Here is a 21,590-nt window from a genome sequence, read left to right as displayed (position 1 = left end):
CGTTAGTGACCTACAAAGTATTTGACAGGAGAAGGCACAGGCCTGAGCTTGCTGAGCATGGAGCTTGGCTCCCCATCCTGTGCTGTCCTGCACATCGCCCTGGGCTGCAGCATGAACTTTGTGTGCAAGTGTGCAAGAAGGGAGGAACCTGTAGGTAGCTCCCACTTGGCATGAGTGACTGCATCCCCTGCCTCCTTGCATTTATCATAAAGTGAAGCAGCAAGTTTTCATGTGAACATATTTCTGTTTCTCAGAAGAAATTAATTGTTTTCTCCTTTAAAAATTCCTGCAAGAACTCTAAAAACCAAAGTGTCAGTGAACACCTACGTCTGTGGATGGGACTTGCACTGCATGCCATTCCTGGTGATCTGTTGAATGCTGCAGAGCTTGGGGTTCCCTGCAGCTCAGGGAATATCACAGAACCACAGAATCAACTAGGCTGGAAAAAACCTTTGAGATCATCAAGTCCAACCTATGACCTAAGCCATGTCAACTAGACCATGGCACTGAGAGCCACATCAGTCTTAAACACCTCCAGGGATGGTGGCTCCTCTACCTCCCTGGGCAGCCATTCCAATGCCCAATCACTTTTTCTGTGAAGAATTTCTTCCTAATGTCCAACCTAAATCTCCCCTGGTGGAGCTTAAGAGTATGTCCTCTTGTCCTATTGCTAGTTAGCTGGGAGAATAGACTGACCCTCACCTGGCTACAACCTCCTTTCAGGTAATTGTAGTGAGTGACAATAAAAATGATCTTTATTATCCTTTTTCCTTTCAACGTTACCTGCAATAAATCATATTTTAAGCAGTGTCCTGGAGACTGTGTCTTTTTTGACACAGATCATAATGAGTACTAACCCTCAGTGCTTTGCAGCAGTGCAGTACCCCTTTTCAGTGACTGCAGAGACCTGTAGTCTCCTAAATTCTTCTTTTTCTTTCTGAAAATTAGTCAGCTTTTCAAATCATCAGGAACCTTGTTCAATCATCCTGACTTTTCTTTAGTCTTCATTTTGCTGTTGTACCTAAAAAAACTTTTCTTACTGTCCTTCACATCCCTTGTCAGTTTTCCTTCCAGCACAATTTTTGCTTTTCAGATTCCATCTCTGCATGCCTGGTGAAAGCTTCTGTACTCCTGCCTGGTGAACTCTCCTTGCTTTCAACTCTTATACACTTGCTTTTTGCCTTTGAGCTTGGACACAATGAAGGCACTTTTATCATCAGGGACATGCTGCTTCCACAGAAAGATACGTGGCATGTATGGAAGCAAGGCAAAAGTTTTGCATATATGTGAGGCTAAAACTCATTCAACCACAGTGAGGATGTTTTTAAAACATGGGAGTCAAAGAATCCCATCCAACCCACTGTTGGCCTGTGGGATGTGATCATTGAAAATTATGCCATGAAGGTCACATCAACCTGTGTCAGGGGGAGCAGTAAGAAATCATCATCTGTACAATGAAGTCTAAGCCTGCGTCAGTTTCAAATGAATAAAGAGATGTAAGATGTCATACATGATAATGCAATGACAATTAAGAGCAATGACAAATGCCCTGTCACTGTGAGAGATCAAGGCAGCACTGCAGGCAACAGTGCACATCCCCAATGGCATAGAGCTGTTGCAGAAAGGTGCCAGGTGGGCTATGGGCACCTGTCTGAAGGAGCTTGACCAGATACTTCATTTGCTTTGTACTGGGGAAAAAACAGAACCACAGAACAACAAAGAGAGAAACCATCGATAGCTGCAGCACCCAGGTCTGTAATGGCAACAAGTTAGACAGTCAGCTGCAATCAGTAAATCTCTCTGTGACTGATTACCTCTGTCCCGGATTGAAAGCCAGCTTCTAGAGTCACAGTGTGGAACAAAGACAAACACATAACAATTAATATGCTCCTTTCTATTGGCAAAAGAGCAGGATCAAGGACAGAATCCTGAGTTCTGAGTAGGTCTTTGTGATTGGATGAGAGGCATTGTTCTGTGAGCTGACCTGACTTCATATTCTTTTGGTTAAGAAGTTCCTTTTATACTGTCAGTTGTCCAAAGCTCAGGTACTGTTGGTTTAGGGACAGCTCCACAATGAAATGCCTGGCAGAGGAAAGGGCAACTGAGCCTTAGCTGACCTCTTTCTTGGGACAAGCATTGTCAAACAAGGATTTATGACTGAACTGTTTGTACTGCTTGCACAGCTGCGCTGGACAGGAAAATCCATTGCCAGTTGTTTCAGGTAGTCTTCCAAGTGCAGGAAGATTTGCTTACTCTAGATCTCATGTCAAGCAGACTGTCAAAGACCTTTTAGGGTTGATGCTATGCTGCTAGTCTGCTCTGATCCAGTTCTTCGTTTACTCATGGGTATATTCTGTTGCTTAAAACTGGTCTTGCATTAACTCCCAGTCTGAGCACAGAAAACCACACCAGACCCTTCAGAAAGAACCCACCTTCTCTTTATCAAACATTATCACAGCAGAGCTTATTATCCTCCGTGTATTTGCTTATTGTGGGTGTGTTCTGAACCTGAAACTCCAATTCTTGGAGAGAAAACATGATTTTTGTATAACTCATGGAACAAAGCTCTGCATCAAATGCATACAAAGCTGTTCTAAAGATCTGGAACCAGGACACTACACAGTAGTTGAACTCACCAGATAAAAAACCACTGGGATAATTTTTATTCTATTCTTGCAGTGTGATAGTGCGTAAAAAAAAAAAATCACTAAAAAAAGTGAAAAAGCTTCTTCCCGAATATGTTTTTAGGTCCTAAAATTCAGGCCATCTGAGATGAGCTAGGTTTGTGATACAGGTCTGGACACTTCTGTAATTCATGTATGGTCGACTAGACAAAGGGAATGGGAATCATGGTTGTTTAGCAGGGTCTTGAAGGACATTTGAAAGGCAGGTTTCACTCAGTTAAATACACTGACCAACTCTCACATGCAGAAATTGAAGACTGGTGTGGTGGAATTAGAACTAAACCCTTGTGGACATAAAGTGGCCCTGAACAAAAAAAGGAAAGGAGTGAAAATAGTGGCATAAATCTGAGGTGCATTGTGAACAATGTGAGAAAACAGCTTATTAAATGAAGACACACAGGTTTGAAGAATCATGAAGTATCTCAAATGGAAGGAAACTACGAGGATCATTGAGTTCAGCTCTCTGATCCTTGCAAGACTACCTACAAATAAACCATATGACTAAGAGCATTGTCCAGATACCCACTGAACTCTGACACATTGGGTGCTGTGACCAGTTCCTTGGGGAGCCTGTTTCAGGGTGTGACTGACCACTCACTGGATGAAGAATCTTTTCTCAGTGTCCAATCTGAGCATCCCTTGTTGCAGCTTCATTCCATTTCCTTGTGGCTCATCACAGGTCACCAGAGAGAGGAGAGCAATACCTCCACTGCACCCATTGACGAAGTTGTAGGCTGAAATGAGATCACTCCTCAGCCTCCTCTTCTTGTCCCTGAGGTCTTTCCCCATCTTTGTCACTCTCCTCTGTACAGGCCCTTACAGTGTGATGTCCTTCCTACACTGAGGTGCCCAAAGCTGCACACAGTACTCAAGGTGAGGCCACATCAGTGCAGAATAAAGTGGGAAAATCATAGAATCAGAGAATAGTTTGGGTTTCAAGGAACATTAAAGATGTCCCCTGCCTTTGGCAGCGTCAATCACCCCCCTCAACTGGTGATGCTGAACCTGATGCACACCAGTATGTGGTTGGTCCTTGTGGCTACCAGGACACACTGTTGACTCATATTCAACTTGCCATTGATCCAAACCCACAGATCTCTTCATGCAGGGCTGTTTTTAACCTCTCATCCTGCAATCTGTACTTGCAATGAGGATCACCCCATTGCAGATGGAGAATCTGGCACTTGCTCTTGTTAAATTTCATACATTTGGTGATTGCTGAGCTCTCCGGTCTATCCAGACCTCTTCCTAAAACCCTCAAGGGAGTCCACAGCTTCTCCTAGTTCAGCATAGCTGGCATTAGCCCACATTGGCATATTCACATCAGCTTTTTCATCATCATCTTAGAAGGATGACTAATAATCATTATTTTTTGGGCACAAAGCTTAAAAGGAAAGCAACATGCCCTGTGACTTGGGGTCCAGGCACACCTCCCACTATTTAATCATATGTCAGATTTTCTTCTGGCTACCTAGCACTTCTAGAAAGCACTTCTGCCTCTCCTGATGTCCGTGTTACCACCTCACTTCATCTCCTGAGCTACACACTGACAGACAACAACTCATCAAGGGGAATGTAGATTTATATGGCACATTTATTTTCACAAGAGGAAGCAGACTGAGGCAAAGAACTGCCTAAACTTTTGACAGCAGTACAGAAGACTACTCTACTTAACAGAGATCACAGTTATGTCCCATATGTTCTAAAGAATTACATCATACAGACTTTGAGATCCCCCTCCTGCCTTCCCTCCTTCTCCCCCTCCTTTTAGAAATCACACAGTGCTTTGCAGAGGTCAGAACGGTTTCTTAACTGTTTGTCCATTCTATTATTCCAATACAGAACAATAGAATTTTATAAATTAAATATATTTTCTATTATATATTATGATTGCCCCACAGACCATGAAAACTCTTGCTGGATTTCACAGTTCCTCCATCATGTGTCATGCCATTAAGTTACTCATGGAAGATCTGAGAGTTACAAGGCAAGTGCATACACAAATACATTTGGAACTGACTGCTTTTTAATTTGTCTAGAGTTATGTTTTGCTGTTAACCCCTGAGAATAAAATACTTTTCTATGCAACCACATTCATAGAAAGATCTTTTACAAATATTCCAGCTTCTCAAAAAAAAAGTTCCTGGTTTTGACTTTCATCTCAATTGGTTTTGTCACATCCGCCCTACTTTATTTCCCCAATTTTTTTAGAAGAATAAAAGGCTAAGTCCTGTCCTCCCATCTCTTCTGTCTAGCATGGTTGCATTTTGTACACTCAGAAAGGACTAACTGAAAGAGAGTTCTGGTCTATTACTACAACCATTATATCAAATTGACTAATTATTGATGTATGACTAATAGCTGCTAATTATGTGTGATATCACTAAGGTTTTCACATTTTTTGTTTTTACTGCCATCCCAGTATCTTGTTGCAAATGAGGCATTGTTTCCCAGCCTCTTCTCCAGCCCAATGGTCCTCATGTACTGGTGGAAAGCACTGTTAAAAAGCATAAAATACTAATATTTGTTCTCCCTTCAATCAAACCCAAACCCATTGAAACAAAAAACTGACCTAATACCATTAAATTATTTTTATGGTGTCAAAAGTCAAACTTCTGAAGGACAGAAATGGGTGGGTCACAACTCAGACTGTATAAATTCCCAAGGGCTCAGCCAGTATACCCACATACAGCTGGAAAGCTGTATTGTCTTTGGTGCTGAAACTTGAAGGTAAGAATTTCTCTAGGAAAATTTACCTTCTTACTGCATTATTCCTTGGTTCTGACTGAATTTAAAAAGAGAGAAGTTATTGTCTTTTGTTTGATATTTTTCAGAACAGAATATTTAGATTATATTCTCTACAGTGTATATGCATTCCACACTATTTTATTATGTGCAAAATCTGAATGTTTGTGGTTTTGGGGAGGTTTAAAAGTTATTCTCTGTGCTTAAAGTGCTATTTTGTGCTCAAAACATTATTTTATTTCAGAGCATCTTATTTTCCCATTCCATATCTTTTAAGATTGATTTTGACAGACAAGTAATAAGTTTCCTTGCTTGACCTCTGGTTCAAAAGAGTGCATTGAGAGCAGAACTGTTGTGTTCAGTGAATTTGCTAAGTTTATTTTAGTGTGAAATTTCTCTGAGTTGCATTCCTGAAAAATACAGTTGGTGAACACAACATAAAAAGGTACGTGGGTGCAGAGATGTACAAGTTTTAAATAACTTACAAGTGGGAACATGTATACAGAAAGAAAAGTGAGAAAAAACAGCTGTGTGTCTGTATGTGTATATCCAAGAGGCCAGTCACAAAACATTTTGGTAGAGTTTAATACTACAAATAGAAACTCGAGATCCTAGCATTTATCTCCTACATAAGGGGCTGGATTTTGAAAAACAGCAATTTAATTTCTCAGACAGGTTGTAGTCTGAGAAAACACAGCATGTTTATGCAAAGCAAACTATATCTGAAAGCACAATACAATGAAACACGAATTTTGTGCATCAGTCTTGCTCCTAGATTCGGTGACCTTAGACAAATTCTATTTCCTGTCCATGTTTCCATTACTAAAACAAAGGTAAGTTACAGACTTTTGAAGAACTACTGACAGTAAGTACTCTGCAACAAATAGATACTTTACTACACCTACTTATTTTTAGAAAATAAAAATAACTAGCGTCTGCTTTTACCTATATCTGTCCAGACCTAAACCAAATGGAAATATAATTTGTGCCTAAATTTCCAGCTTTGCATGCACATGAAAGAGAGAATATTTTCTTGTTTTCATCAAGCTATTACAAAGTACTAAGGAACTGTAGCCTTCAGTGAATGAAAATAAGTACAGGCAATTGTTGTTTGAGTGCTTTGAAAAGGTAAGCAGAAACCACATACAGATTCCACAGCTCTGAGGAACTGTTACAAAAATGTAAATGTATAGAAATGCAGAAGGAAGCAGATTTGTGAAAACAGTTTACAACATGCACGAGAGGTGAGCACAGCAACAGACATGTTAACATAGAATGATTTCCAAATGACTTGTTTACATTTTATAGCCTGAAAATTCCTATTAAAGTGCATGTGCTGTGTGTGTATGCTATTCCCATCATCACATTGCTATTCTGCTCTTTGCTCTAGGCAATACCTCTGCACAATGGCCTCCATCGGTCCAGTGAGCACAGAAGTTTGCTGTGACATATTCAGGGAGCTGAGAAGCCAGAGTGTCCAGGAGAATGTCTGCTACTCCCCTCTGCTCATCATTTCAGCTCTCTCCATGGTCTACATAGGTGCAAAAGATAACACCAAGGCTCAGATAGAAAAGGTGAGACTACATTGAGGATTTAAACCCTCCTGATGCTCAACAGAGCCACAGCCCTTAATGATATGATAATGTCCTTCAGAGGTTAAAAAATGTGGATCCAGAGTTACCAAAACATGGATCCAGAGTTATCAAAACATAGATCCAGAGTTATCAAAAGCTGTGACCACCTGAAACTCCCACAGCACTAAATAAATGCATCAGCCTGAAATCTTGAGACTGGATTTAAAATTGTACCATAGTTTAGCAGTAGAATTCTCAAAGACAAAAATACATTCTAGCAAGCCTTTTTTTTTTAATAGGGAAAGGAGATAAAATCTATAGAGAAAGAGCCTAAACATATCCACAGACTGCAAAGTGTTTCATGTGTGTCCTACAGCTCTCACTATCTTCACAGAGAGTGGCTGGCGTGTTATCTACAAGAAGGTTGGCATTATTGGTAGCACACACTGGAGCTGAATCCTAGATGCCCAGTAGAAAAAAGGATCATCTAAGCAGGCAACTGTATGCAAGGCTGTTCAGAGATGGTACAGATAGATTGTAATTTTTGAGTCATTCTCAGTTAGTCAATAGGTTTGCTTCAAACATTATGTGTTAATCTCAGTTGCATAACCTTTTTCTTGTCATACCAGTTATTTCAATGACTGCTATTCTTAATTACAGGCTATCCACTTTGATAAAATCCCAGGATTTGGAGAGAGTACTGAATCTCAGGTACAGAAACAATTTAATCCCTTCTCTACATCAGTTTCTCCTGGGAGCAAAATTTATCAGATAAAGCAGTCTCATAGCAGTTCCAACCCTACTCTAATGTGCAGCTAGTGCTCTTCATCCAGCATTTGGGGGAACAATTCATTCAAAAGAATGACCAGAGAAGGCAGGTAACAGAGAATTCAGAGCAAGCATAAAATGTAACCCATCACCATAATATTGGGCCAATAGGGGGAAATTATAGATATTTGTATAATTAGGCAAAGTAGCTGGGTGCTAGTGGTTAAACAGAACTGGTTGGGAACTGATCTGCTGAAGCTAGATTACTGTAGCAGAAAATTAAAAGCCCCCCCCCCCCAAATGGTATGAGGAAATTACAGTAGAAAACCAGCACCAAATTATACATATTGCAAAATTACTACATCACCATAGGATGAACGATTTTAAAATTATTTTATAATAAGCAGAAGCATCTGAACTACTCTACTCCTTTCATATAGTATGTAATACCTACTCATCCTTAAAGCTAGGGTAACATAATCTGTATTTTTATTTGTATTTATGTCAATCAGTGCGGCACATCTGCGAGCATCCACGCTTCACTTAAGGACATCTTCACCCAAATCACCAAACCAAGTGACAATTATTCGATCAGCATTGCCAGCAGACTTTATGCTGAAGAGAAATACCCAATTCTGCCAGTGAGTTGCTCTAAGATCTGGTCTGAATGTCAAAACTGTAGCTTTCTGTAATGCAAAAAGCACTGTCAGAAGTCTAGGCTCTGCTAAAGAAACTTTCTTCTATATGGAAAGATTCTGTCTATCACAGCCCTAACCCCTGAAAGTCTTGAGAAAAAATGTGACTAGCCAAAAAGATGTTTGTGCAAAGTCCAATAAAGATCCAATCGAGTCAAGATATAATTAATAAAGAGATAACTCCAACTCTTTTCCCAACTTGGAAAACAAACCCGAAAAAAATACTTCAGGTACTCAAAAATACTCCAAAGTTTTCCATTGAAAAGAACATTTAATTTGAAATTCAAGGAGAATACCATTGCAAAAAAAATTTAGAAGTCGGCAAAGAAAAAAAAACCACATACTTAACCAAAATGAATGTTGGTTTTAGATTAAACTCAGTTCTGGAAAATATTTTTTAAAAAATGTGGGCATATACTCCCGCTTGAAACAATACATGTCAAGCCTTAAGATGCTTATGAACTAGCTCATAGTTTACTGATTAGCCTTAATAAATAAATTGCTCACATCTGTTAATTTCATTCTTGCCTTTTACATCTGCAATATGCTTTGACATTCTGATCTGAAAATGGCATACTCTTTCTTTACAGGAATACATTCAATGTGTGAAGGAACTGTATAAGGGAGGTTTGGAATCTATCAGCTTTCAAGCAGCTGCAGAAAAATCCAGAGAGCTCATAAATTCCTGGGTTGAAAGTCAGACAAACGGTAAGAGGAGGCCAAATATCAGCATAGGTATTTTCCCTCCTGCCACCATGTTTGAACAACATGTGAGAATATTTAAGTCAGGTGATGAAAAACCAACACATCTCCCTCTGCTCCTTTTCCTGGATAAGAGATCAGTTCCCAGATACAGAACTATCATCTAACAATTTCTTTTTCCTCAGACATACCCCTGTTAGAGGACTCTCTCTATCTGTAGAGGCTTTGTGGATATGTAATATTTCCAGTCCTGATAAAAAGGACAGTACTAAAATATGTTTTTTTACACATTGACAAATAGTTTGACACCAGTGTTTCAACTTTTGTTTGAAGCAAAAAGGAAACCATCCTGAGATACAAGGTTCCAATGGTTCTTCCTATTGGCACAAAATATGCTAATTTTGTATCAAGTAAATCTCTGGATCTTATATCTCTCACTATAATTATAGGGAGAGAAACAACAACCATTGCCAACAGCAGTAAGCAAATCAACCTTGGAACTACAAGATAACAGCTAGAAAACCAAAGCAAGGTCCTTGCCCTATGCTCTCCTTCCCACAAATTCTTTACACTCCATTTAATGTTGTAATTGCCAAGTAAGATGTGTTATACACAGATGTATTACACATGTTCTCTTTTCCTGTGTATTTTGAAAGGGTCGATCAAGAATATACTTCAACCAAGCTCTGTGAGTTCACAAACTGATATGGTCCTGGTCAGTGCCATCTACTTCAAGGGATTGTGGGAGAAAGCATTTAAGGAAGAAGATACCCAGACAGTTCCTTTCAGAATTTCTGAGGTATGTGGGCATACATCACTTTAAAGGTGTCATCTTCTAGAACTTATGAAGGGAGTCGACAAGTTGCTGTACAATCTTCCTGAAAAAGAGCAATCATCAGCTTTTATCATAAGTAGGCATTTCTACACTCTGGGAATAATCTTTCTGAAAACTATATTATTTTCTTTGGTTTTGCAGCAAGAAAGCAAACCTGTGCAGATGATGTCTCAGATTGGTACATTTAAAGTGGCGGAGATCCCTTCTGAGAAATGCAGAATCCTGGAGATTCCATATGCCAGTGGGCGGCTGAGCCTGTGGGTGCTGTTGCCTGATGACATCTCTGGCCTGGAGCAGGTATGGCCCTGGCAGCTGGGTTTCAGAAAACCATGAAACTTTAGGTGCAAAGAAGATCTTCATAATAAAGTTATCTTAAAGCACATCCCCAGCACAGATCTGAATATTGGCAGCATGGAATTGTTGCACAGAGGCACGCAGCTCTCTCAGTGGTCCTGCAAAAGTTTGTGTGAGGATGGATTGCTAAGTAACTGCTTTAGTGGGTTAAATTTTTGTCACTGCAGAACAGATTCTTCTCAGATAAGTAGCTGTTACTCCAGCACCTTGAGCTCCAAAGATTTTGTATCTCAATTTCTGCATACTGAGGAACTTACTGGGAAGTTCATCTTAGCTTGAGTATTTCTAATTATTGAATGGTTTGACAGCCTTCAACATGCTTCCTTCATGCCTTCAAAAATTAAACTATCTAAAAATTGAATATGAGTACTGGAATGGTTAAAGCAATTTCAGAAAATAAAACATACATGACATATTACTGTTGGTATGAAAAGAATATAGCCATTAGCAGGAATGCAGTTTGAATAGGAAAAGTTATGCAATAAATCCAAGTTCCTTGAAATGATTGCGCACCAACTCTAAGAACCTAAATTACAAAAATAAAGAGTCATTTAAACACAGCTAAATTTCTTCAGTAATAAGTGATAGCTCATTTATTACTGAAGAAATTTAGGTGTGTTCAAATGCCTGTAGATACTTCAGGTATTAGTAAAACCTTTAACATTTCCTTACTTGGAGGTCTTAAATGTAAATAGAGCTTACAACTCATAAGCACAGAATGACTTCTGGAATATATTTCTGAAGAAAAGAAGATAAATTGGCAAGAGCCTTGGGAAATTTTCTGAGTAGCCGTCTAGTCAAGACTAAATTGCCAGTGAGCCTATTAAAGAAATAGGTAGCAGGACAGAGAAGAGAGAGTCATAGTTTGCTTTTCTCTCCTAGACACATTAATCCATATACACCCAGAAAATACACCATAAGAAAAGCAGTCAGTTTAAGAGAAAAAAACCCACAAACAGTACTGCATTGCTACAAAAGATGTTGTGCTCTCATCCCAGAGATCTAATTTGTTTGCTTCCTTGCAGCTTGAGACAGCAATCACTTCTGAAAATCTCAAGGAGTGGACCAGTTCTCGTAAGATGGAAGAGAGGAAAATTAAAGTTTATCTCCCTCGCATGAAGATTGAGGAAAAATATAACCTCACATCTGTCTTAAAATCCTTGGGTATCACTGACCTGTTCAGCCCATCAGCCAATCTGTCTGGCATCTCTTCAGCACAGAGCCTGAAGGTGTCTGGAGCATTCCATGAGGCATTTGTGGAGATCTATGAAGCAGACAGTAAGGTGGCACGCTCATCAGAAGCTGGGGTAGATGACACAAGTGTCTCTGAAGAGATTAGAGCTGACCACCCTTTCCTCTTCTGGATCAAGCACAAGCCAAGTGGCAGCATCTTGTTCTTTGGCAGATGCTATTCCCCTTAAAGAGAGGAAAGCTGGAAGAGCTTCTGTCCCTCACAGCAAGACCCAAAGTGCTGCAGTATCAAGGGTAAAAAGAAACACAAACTTTCTCTTTTATCCATATTTTCTAAAACCAGAATGCTTTATTTAAAAAAAAAAGAGGAAAAAAAAGAAAAAAAAAAGAAAAAAAAAGAAGAAAAGAAAAAAAAAAAAAAAAAAGAAATTAAGGCAGAGAAATTTTGCCAGGAAAGCAGAGGCCCTTTGCCTTTCCTTTCTGCTGAGTATTATTATTTACTCATAGATCAAGAGTTAAAGGAATGAAAATCTGACCCAAAGAAAGCATGAGCATTAGCAGAGATGTTCCTGGTGCCATTTAACAATAATGGTGCCAAATCATCACACTGAAAAAACATATCACCTTTTTTGGGAAAAAAATGCAGTCTTCTAACTGAGCCAGGTTTCTCAACAGACAAATTTCATAAGTCACTCAAAGTTTTCTAAATTAAACTCTAAACTACTACCAACCATAGCTACTCTGACAAAGCAATTGGTTTTTATTTCGACCCCTGATACTGCAAGGCTCTTCCTCTCTTTCTAAGGATGCATCATAGAAACCTTGTAAGTAATATTTCTTCTTAAGCCTTTTAGAATCAATCATCATGACCAAGTGTGGTGGTTTTTCAGGTTGCTATTCAAATTTTCTCCATGTATCCTATCCCTGTATACAATGGGTCTTGTGTGTGTACGCTTTTGTTCCTTTAATCATAATAAAAACTTATTTAAGCAAATTCTTTTCATTTGGAGTATTTTGAATGCACCTGGGACAGGGTAATCCTGGTTTTGTGTACAAATCTACAGCTTTGGGTGGATGGCAAGTTGAACATGCAGTGCCCTGGCAGCCAGGAGGGCCAACCTGGGGTGTCGTGGGGGGAATAAGGTACAGCATGGCCAGCCAGGCAAGGGAGGGGATTGTCCCTGCTCTGCAGCCTCACCTCGAGTGCTGGGGGCAGTTTTAGATGCCACAATATAAGAACATCACACTCTAAGAGTGTGTGCAGAGGAGGGGGACTGAAATGGTGAAAGATCTCAAGGGCAAAACCTACAAGGAGTGTCTGAGGTCACTTGGCTTGTTCAGCTTGGACAAGAGGAGGCTGAAGGGTGACCTCATCTCAGCCTACAGCTTCCTCACTGAGGGCAGGGGAGGGGGAGGTGCTGCTCTCTATCTGGTGACCAGCAAGGGCATGAGGAAATGGAATGGGGCTGTATCAGAACTGGACATTAGGAAAAGTTTCTTCATCCAGAGGGTTGGTCACTGGAACAGGCTTTGCCAGGAAAGTGGTCATTGTGCCATGCCTGTTAGAGTTCAAAGAGCATCAGGACAATGCTCTTAGTCATATGGTTTATTTATAGACAGTTCTGTGAGGAGCAAGGAGCTGGACTCAGTGATCCTTATGAGTCTCTTCCACCTAAAATATTCTAGGTTTCTGCAGTTTTTCTGCCTGAGTTGGTTCATTGATTTCAGAGAGGTGAGGAATAAGTCTGTCGTAACTCTGGGCTAAGATAGAGTATTGAGACCAATTTTCTGCCAGGAAGGGAGCTGTGTGACCCATACTCCCTCATGCATGCTACTCAAACTAGTCAGATGCAACAATTTCTGCACAAAACATGATTCATCCAGTTTCTCTGAAACCGCAGTTGATAAGCAGTCCAAAAGGCAGCTGGATATGTACAGAATCAACATGCCACTGAGACAAAGCATTGCCTCAGAAAATACAGGGGAATGGGAAATGGGAAGCAATTTTTTACTTATCTTTATGGTGTGTTTACAAAGCTTTATGGGCTTTTATTCAGACGCTAATGAGAATAATCACGCTAGGAGATGGGATGTCTATGGTGAGTTATAGTTTTTCTCTGGAATTATTCATCTCTTTGATGCCGAAGCAAGAAAGGAAACAGAACTGTGAGGAACTGTCACAAAGAAGCACCAGAAGAGTGAAACAGAAATATTTTGGGAGTGCAGTTACTGAAAGAAGGCTATGCTGTTTCCTGATTCCAGTATGTACAACATAGCACCAGTGCTGGGAGAACTGTGGTGGAATGTCTTTTGAGTTCCACCACACAATATTTACTTGTTCTGCTTGTTCTGGCTTCCCCTGCTCCATCCTCCAAAATAACACATACTTTGGCAGGACCTAGGGGACACGACTTGCTGGTAGTAAAGATGATCTTGCAAAAGAGCAAAGATAACATGACACCACCTATGTAAATAGTTCAAATATATTCCTTCACTTTCTTTTATCTTAGCTGATTGCTGATCAAGAGATAACAATGGAGAAACTTATTGCAAGAGAGCTAACAGTGTGTTTACTATAGTCTTAGAGTTTCTGTTGATCTGGTCATGGAAATAAGGCACCTAAATTCCTAAGGACACTTACTCAGCAGACTTTTTCTAAAAATGCAATATTTACAGGCTGTTTAAGTTTTTATCAATTAAAGCATACTTCTTCACAAACAGAAGACACAAAGAAGTCCATCTGCTCCTGTATGTAGACAGATGTTTTCAGTGCTACCTCCTGATTTTTGTTGACTTCAACTGCCAGCACAGCAACAAGCAGTCATATTCTTGTCCTCAGTAGTTGCTTCCTTAAAAGAAAAAAAAAACCCCACGTGTTCCCAGTCCTGTTTTCAGAAACCATTTAGGAATTTGGCAAATCATACCCCCATTATGGAATGGATGCCAGAGTCCTCAGATCCCAGATAGAAAAATATTTGTTTGAATGTTCAAAGCCAGCCTTCCACATCTGAGGTACTGTAGCTTCTGCCATAACAGGCACCCAAAGTACAGGCCCCTAGAGAAACATGCCTGGATCTAGCCCCAAGCTATGTGCCAGATATCAGACCTCCACCACTCAGCATCAGAGGAACAAAATCTCAGAGGAACAAATTCTCTCCTTTGTGCCAACAAATGAGGCTACAGCTTCATCTCACCACCCTCAAAGAAGCAAAATAGTTAGCATCATGTCCTAGAGACTTCAGCTTACTGCTGTGTCATGAAGTACAGGTGCATTATTCTCTTGTTTGCCCACAGAATGTCTTTCAGCACAAGTGTGGAAGAAGGCTCATACTCATAGCTTTAGGATCTGTCATTAGAGGATTTTATTGCTCTACCACCACACCCCATGTATGGTTGTAATTTCAAGCGTGCCTTCAAAGGATTAATGAGTTGTGCTGATACAAGACCACACTTGCTTGCTTTCTTGTGGTCTTATAATGGGAAGGTAATTCCATAGAGATGACAGAATTTGACCCTGGGGCCTTACTGTTTATTCCAGTACTAACTGTTCTAATACCTAAAAATGCAAGTAGTATTGCTTGGTTGAACAAAGTCAGTTATTTGCAAGAATTGGTCTCCTGAAGTTCACAGAGTTAGAGACTAACTTGTGTTGGAATGGGCAGCTGACAGTCACCTAGTTTTAATTCAGAAACACATTAGGGCCCTTCCCAGCCAAATGTTGCATATCTTTAAATTTGGAGAATCCACAGTGCTAGGACTAATTTAATTTTAAACATAAATCCAAATATTACTAATGTAGAAGTAGTGTAGACTATTCAGCCAGCTTAGTTTTCTCTCACCAAATGAGAGTTGGCCACATGTGAAAATGAGACCCACCAGTTCCTTCATTTTGATTGTCCCATGTCCAGTCCACAGAGCTCTCACTGTTTTCTCTTACTTTTAAACTTCTTGGAGAATGCAGAATACCTCTGAAAATCCCAATGAGTGTTTAGTCAACCATGTGAACAGGAAATTCCTAGGAAATTCCATTGTTCCTAATGACTAGAAACAGAAGTGAGATAATAGATAGCTTCATGCTATGCATTTTTAGTCTGGAAGCATAATTTATACTTTATCTACATTTTATTATATGGCAATATCACTGGGATATTGTTTGCACCTGGTCTCCATTTCCTTCTTGTTACAGTATTGAACTTCCCAAGAAAAATAGTTTAATACCATACTGTCCAACTGTCTTGTGAAAGGAACAAACAGTCTCAAATTGCATTCTACTCCCAGGAAAAAAAAATCCAAACTAATTTTATGCTCTTATTTCTTTAACTCATTCATCACTTTCCTAATTTTTCTAAATGCTAGCAATAGCATCCCGCAGCAGGGAAACAAAGAGTTTCTATTAGTGGCACCTTCAGAGAACAGGAAAAGGTTCCTAGAGGTGAGCAAATCCTTACCAGGAAGGCTGACTTAGTCACACAGATAAAATTCCAGTTTAGTGGCTCTGATAAGATGCCAATAAGGAGTGGGAGAATAGTGAGGTGCCAGATGTGGTTTTGTAAGGATGGAATTACAGATCAAAGCGGGCAGAAGAGGAATCATTGAACTTCACAGGGCTGTATGCAGGAGCAATTCCTCTTTCCTCTTCCCTCTTTTCTCTTTCATTCTGCCTCATTTCCCTTGGATGTGGTTCATTAAGCTTCTTTCCCCAAGGTGCTGACTATCCCCACCCTTACCATGCCCTCCTTTTTCTTCCTTGCCCTTCAGCAATCCCTACTTCTGTGGGCAGTGAGGGAAGAGGGCAGGTCTGGTTTCAAGGCTTGATTCTAAGAGGAGAAATATCAGGGAGAGGAAGAAAGTGAGAGGACAATTTATCCTTCCTACTGCCTGGAGGGACCATCTGCTATGGAATTATGCTGTGTCAGAGGCCAAGCTGCATCTCAGCTGCATCTGCCTGAGGTGGGGGGGAGCCACTTCCTCCAGCCACAAACAGGGAACCATTGCTCTGCCTTTCCTTACATGTCTTCTGGTAACTTTCCTTAGCCTGATGTTGCCTCTGTTCCACTGAATTAAAATTGTCTATGTTACCAGCCAGGGAATTAGCAACCACAGAAGAAAGGGATATTGAAAAAGATAAAGGATATTAAGGAAGATTAAGCCAAATGTTAGAAAAGTAAGGGTGATACACCAAGAAGAAAGAAAAATCTAAAGTAACTGAAAGGGACTACTGCACTAGATTTAAACTACACAGAGAGAGTTCTGCTTTTGGCTTTCAAAGAGTTAAAACAGCCACTGATATCAGTACAAAAGATAATAGAGCCATGAAAATCTCCTTACAGCTGAATCAAAAGAGTTTGGAAGTATTTTGATAAAGAGCAGATGTTCATCAGGGTAGTTTAAAAGAAGGTCCTCAGTGCAATATCCTGCAAGTTCACACTTTGCCATTCACAAAAGTTTGAGGAACAAAATGAAAACTTTCCATCTTATTTTACCTGAGAGCAGAAATGAACATGAGATCATCTTGTATTACTTGTTGCGTATCAGGTCATCAATTTCTCCTTGGTTGTGAAAAGCTTGCTAACTTGAACCATGCAAAGGATGTAAAGTCTCAAGAGATTTAGATCCTTTGTGCAACAGGCAGGGAATGTGAGAGATGGAAAGATGCAATGGCAAAGACATTGAGACATTTTCAAGTGATGAGACATTTTCAAGTGATGCTTATGACACCACAGCTTAGCCAAGGTCCTTGTCAATCCAAAGGGGAAATTCCCCTTTCAGCCCTCAGTTTTGGGGTCTTCCTCTTCCAGGACAAAGCATTAATGCTGCTGTACATGCACTTAAGCAGGTAGCTTAGATGAGTTCCAAGATTAGCCTAAAAAGCACGAAACCATGAAGGGGCAGCAAGTGCCAAGCAGATCAATGAATAGCAAAGATTTTCTGTACACTTCCTCAAGTGATTATTGGGAAAATTCTCCTAATGAAACTCCTGAAAACACCAGCTGTCTTGGGAAACTCCAGGTCTTTCCACCAAGCAAGAATACTTGCAATCAAACTGCATGAAAAACACAGCAAATATCTAAATGGCTTTCTTAAAAGAGAGTCTTTCCTCTATATTCTGCTCTGACACATCAGCACAAGGCTCCTGTTTAGGATGGGCACCTGTTTAGAAATGTGCTTTGAAGATATACACTGACTTGATATTCCCATCCTTCACCTCATAACGTGGCACATCCTTCAAAAGCACTGGAAGGGGAAGATGGGATCAGCTTTTTGATTCAGTAGTTGTGCAGCTGACATACAGTTTCACCCTTTGAGAGATTCCTTTGGAAAAATGACAAGTTTCAGCCAAAGTGCACACAAGCCACACACACATCATGATTCATAATGCAGAACTGTGTATCATGGCTGAGAAATTCAGCCATTCTTCATGTTTTTGGCGTAATCTGTGATCTGTGATACTTTTATAATGCTCACCACCTGAATCATTCAAAGGAAAACTGCCTCCTCGCACATGTGGAAACAGTATGCATATTCATTCACAGATAAACTGCCCCTTTTCAGGTATACAAATCAGTCCTTTATCAGAAGTGCTATGCTTCTCACCAGAGCAGAATTTCTCAGGACAAACATTGCCTTTATTAATTACAGTGCCTAAGCTAAAGCATGTAGAAGTAATACTAAAGTAAGAGGAATTCTGCTGGGACTGTCAAATTTTACCACACCTTTGCCTCTGCAGGTGTGGAACAAAATGCCTCAATAATATTTATACAGGAACCTCACCACACCCTTTGGGAACTCATAAGGTTTTACATAGTGTTAGAGTATGTCAGCAAAGATTGCTTGGCAAGGGAAGGCTTGCAAATTTACTTGTAGGAGGTGCACAACAGATCACTATCTACCTTGTTTCAAAATACAGACACGTGTATTACCAACCAAAGCTTTAAAAGGAAAAAGGATACTCAAAGGATATTGATTATGAATAACTCTTTAACTTAAAAACTATTTGAGATTTCAGGCTGATAAAAACTTACTATCACACATAAAATTCCTTTACAGCACAGCCCAAAATCTGTTATAATCAGTCTAGGTAGGGTTTTTTTTTTTCAGCTGACAGTGTTAGGTACAGCTCAGGCCACGCTCTCAGTTACACTGTGACAGAGTTATCACTCAGGAAACAGTCCTCCTTAGCACAGAAAATGTTATGTTTCTAATCACAGAATCATATGCTGAGGTAGAAGAGACCCATGAGGATATTGAGTCCAACCTGCACAGGACACCTCAAGAGCCACACAATGTACCCTGATTGCTGTCCCAATGCTCTTTGAACTCAGACAGGCTCAGTGCTGTGACCACTTCCCTGGGGATCCTGTTCCAGTGCCCCATCATCCTCTGGTCATGAGAGTGAAGAGATCAGCACTTATCCCTCCACTTCCCCTCCTGAGGATGCTGAAGACCACGATGAGATCACCCCTGAGTCTCCCCTTCTCCAGGCTGAACAGAACAAGTGACCTCAGCTATTCCTCATAAGGCTTTCCCTCAAGGCCCTTCACCATCCTCATGGCCCTGCTTTGGACACTCTCCAATAGCTCAATGTCTTTTTTATATTGTGGTGCCCAAAACTGCACACAGTATTCAAGGGGAGGCCACACGAATGCAGAGTAGAGCACTTATCACTCTCACTATTTTCTCAATTTCTGTGCCCCTGTCCTCCTTACAGTTTTTAAATAAATCACACAGAGATTTAAAACAACAACAAAAAATCACACCTACAAAAGGATTAAAATATTAGCAGATTTCAAAACTCTTTTCCTCCCTATGCTTCTTGTATCTTCTAAAGTCTTTTTAAAGGTTTGGAGGTACTTAAAATCCTTTCATGTTTAAAATCTGGCCAACTCTGGCTGAGTCAAAAACTTGAACAGAGTGCTCTGCTGGGTGAATCAGAAATTCTTCCCTGCCAAGTAAATAAACAGTGCTTGTACTTGTAAAAAACACTTGAGGATGTCAAGGAAACTGAAGAGCTTTCCTTCAAACACCACTTTTTCTTTTGATCTACTTGCAATATAGAACACATTAGTTGTGAATTAAATCGGAGTTCCAAGAGTTGATAGTAAAAATAAGCTACCAATGGGCATGAAAACCTGCCATAGAAAGTTGCATCCTAAAAATACTGTGTGAGAGCAGAAGCTACCACTTTTCTGCGACAGCAAGTCTTTTTCCCAAGGAAAAGGAACTTCATAGGGCACTTTATAAGGTTCTGTTCAGGTATCAAACATATTACCTACTCCTGAACCCAGCCACTAATGAACTGAGCAACACACTGTGTAGTCAAAATGACGTGTGCAAAGTTCCACTGAAACTGGAGGAAAACAAAATGCTTTTATGTAGCTGGCCAGGGTGCTGGTATCCTGCCAATATTTGCCCTAACCAAATGGAAACATGAATGACTGCAGTGAAAGGGAGCACAGGTTTACTTCCCACAGGAAGGACACTATAACACAAATATAAGTCTCCTAGTGTGCTGCTGTGTTGACTTAGTAAGGAGTGGGAGCTACTGAGTCAGCAGTGAGTTGTGTCCTCCAGGGATGCTAATTTAAATGGATATTAGAAAATATTATCAACCCATCACATTGATAAAGCATATTTTGTCTTCTGAGATGAGTATAATTTTAGTTATTCAGTATTTTTTTTTATTTTTATGTTCTACCCACCAGCCATGCCATTCAAGAGGTGTTCTAAAACACTGTAAAAACCTTGTGCAAAAACACAAACCTCTCATTCAGCCTAACCCAGCATTTCTGTGTAAACAGAACACCTCAGTCTCTTGTCGTAAGGCAGCAACCAGTAGCACTAGTTAGCAAATTAAGTTCACCCTGCTTTATAACCAGAAAATCCACACTAATTGCTCTAAGGGATAACGTCTTTTCAAGGTATCTATCACTCTTCAACAACAGGGCTCAATTTGCAAAGATTACTCAAATCATTTATGCTTTGGAAACCATTTAAGGCCAATGTAAACAGATTGTAACTTTCCCAGGCGCTATGGGTACAATTAGTTCTGCAGTGATTACCTCTTCTACACTACACTGCTCTCTGGAAAACACAATGGATACATCTCACACTGAAACATGCCCCTTTTGTGTAGCTGCCATTTCAAAATATCTGAGGAGCAGGAAAACACCATCCAATTAAAGTAATGTGGCTCCTCACAAGTAGGAAAGCAACTTTAGTAAAGCTTTCAATTCCCAAGTTACATTGATACAGAAGTTTCAAGGAATTGTCAAGGAATTGTCAAGGAATCCTTTTCAGCTGTACCCTCCTATGCCCTGCTCCAAATTTTGCAGGTATTTACATGGTTCATTCCTCATTATGAGATCCTTTATGCAAACCTCTGCCCTACAACATAAGTCCATGTTAAATGTATGCTCACAGACAGAAGGTCAGAAGAAAGCTCTCCAAAGGCAGTTTATGCTGAGGAAGCAGACCTTGTGAGTGAGTCCTGCTCAGTGTTGGGGAGGTATCCAATTCCTGCTCAGGTTTTCAAGGTGGAGATATCAACAGTGCAGACAGAAAAAATTAAATAAAGGGCAAGGTAGGATTTTAAAGGGTATTTCAGTTAGGAGTCAAGAGTATGGACAGACTACAGAAGAAGGGACACCATGATTGCAAAGAAAATCAGGGAAGGAGGTATTTTAGTAGCCCAGAAAAGAATAAAAAGAAGATTGGACAGAATATTCATTGCTGGAATGGAAAATAAGGAATAGATCTCTGACATGCTACATGGGTAAAACAGCTTCCAGACTGGGTGGGGAAATAGAAATAAAGTCTAATCTAAGACCCACACTAAGTTCAAGTGATGTTGCCTACTGCTAATACAAGTCCAGTTCTGGTGCCTGAGTCTTAACCTTCCCTATCTCACAGTTACAGAGTTTCCCTGGCTGTACAGTCTTAGAATCCTCCAAGATTAACAAAACCCATTTTTCCAAAACAGAAACCCACCAGGAATGACAAATACTTTCTCAGAAGGAAGCAGGCAATAGAAAAACTCACACAT

At 40.1% G+C, this 21,590-nt stretch overlaps 1 protein-coding gene across 1 annotated transcript; it reads left to right on the top strand.

The window, feature by feature from the left end:
* The first annotated feature begins 6,823 nt into the window (after positions 1-6,823).
* LOC135304371 (ovalbumin-like) lies at positions 6,824-11,835 on the top strand. The gene is made up of 7 exons (XM_064426689.1): positions 6,824-7,003; positions 7,664-7,714; positions 8,284-8,412; positions 9,057-9,174; positions 9,825-9,967; positions 10,145-10,300; positions 11,383-11,835. Exons 1-7 carry the CDS (start codon positions 6,836-6,838, stop codon positions 11,776-11,778), a joined length of 1,161 nt encoding a protein of 386 aa, XP_064282759.1. The 5' UTR covers positions 6,824-6,835; the 3' UTR covers positions 11,779-11,835.
* The last annotated feature ends 9,755 nt before the right edge of the window (positions 11,836-21,590 follow it).

Source organism: Passer domesticus, chromosome 1, assembly GCF_036417665.1.
Source record: "Passer domesticus isolate bPasDom1 chromosome 1, bPasDom1.hap1, whole genome shotgun sequence".
In the NCBI taxonomy this organism is placed as follows: domain Eukaryota; kingdom Metazoa; phylum Chordata; class Aves; order Passeriformes; family Passeridae; genus Passer; species Passer domesticus.
Note: the sequence above shows the minus strand (reverse complement) of the source record. Positions and strands in the feature narration are given on the sequence as shown.

What these genes read in the sequence shown, in the direction of transcription:
- LOC135304371 (XM_064426689.1), top strand. Translation starts at nt 6,836, where the DNA reads ATGGCCTCCATCGGTCCAGTGAGCACAGAAGTTTGCTGTGACATATTC. An exon ending in AGAAATACCCAATTCTGCCA is followed by an intron (nt 8,413 to 9,056) that starts GTGAGTTGCTCT and finishes CTTTCTTTACAG; the next exon opens with GAATACATTCAATGTGTGAA. An exon ending in GGTTGAAAGTCAGACAAACG is followed by an intron (nt 9,175 to 9,824) that starts GTAAGAGGAGGC and finishes GTATTTTGAAAG; the next exon opens with GGTCGATCAAGAATATACTT.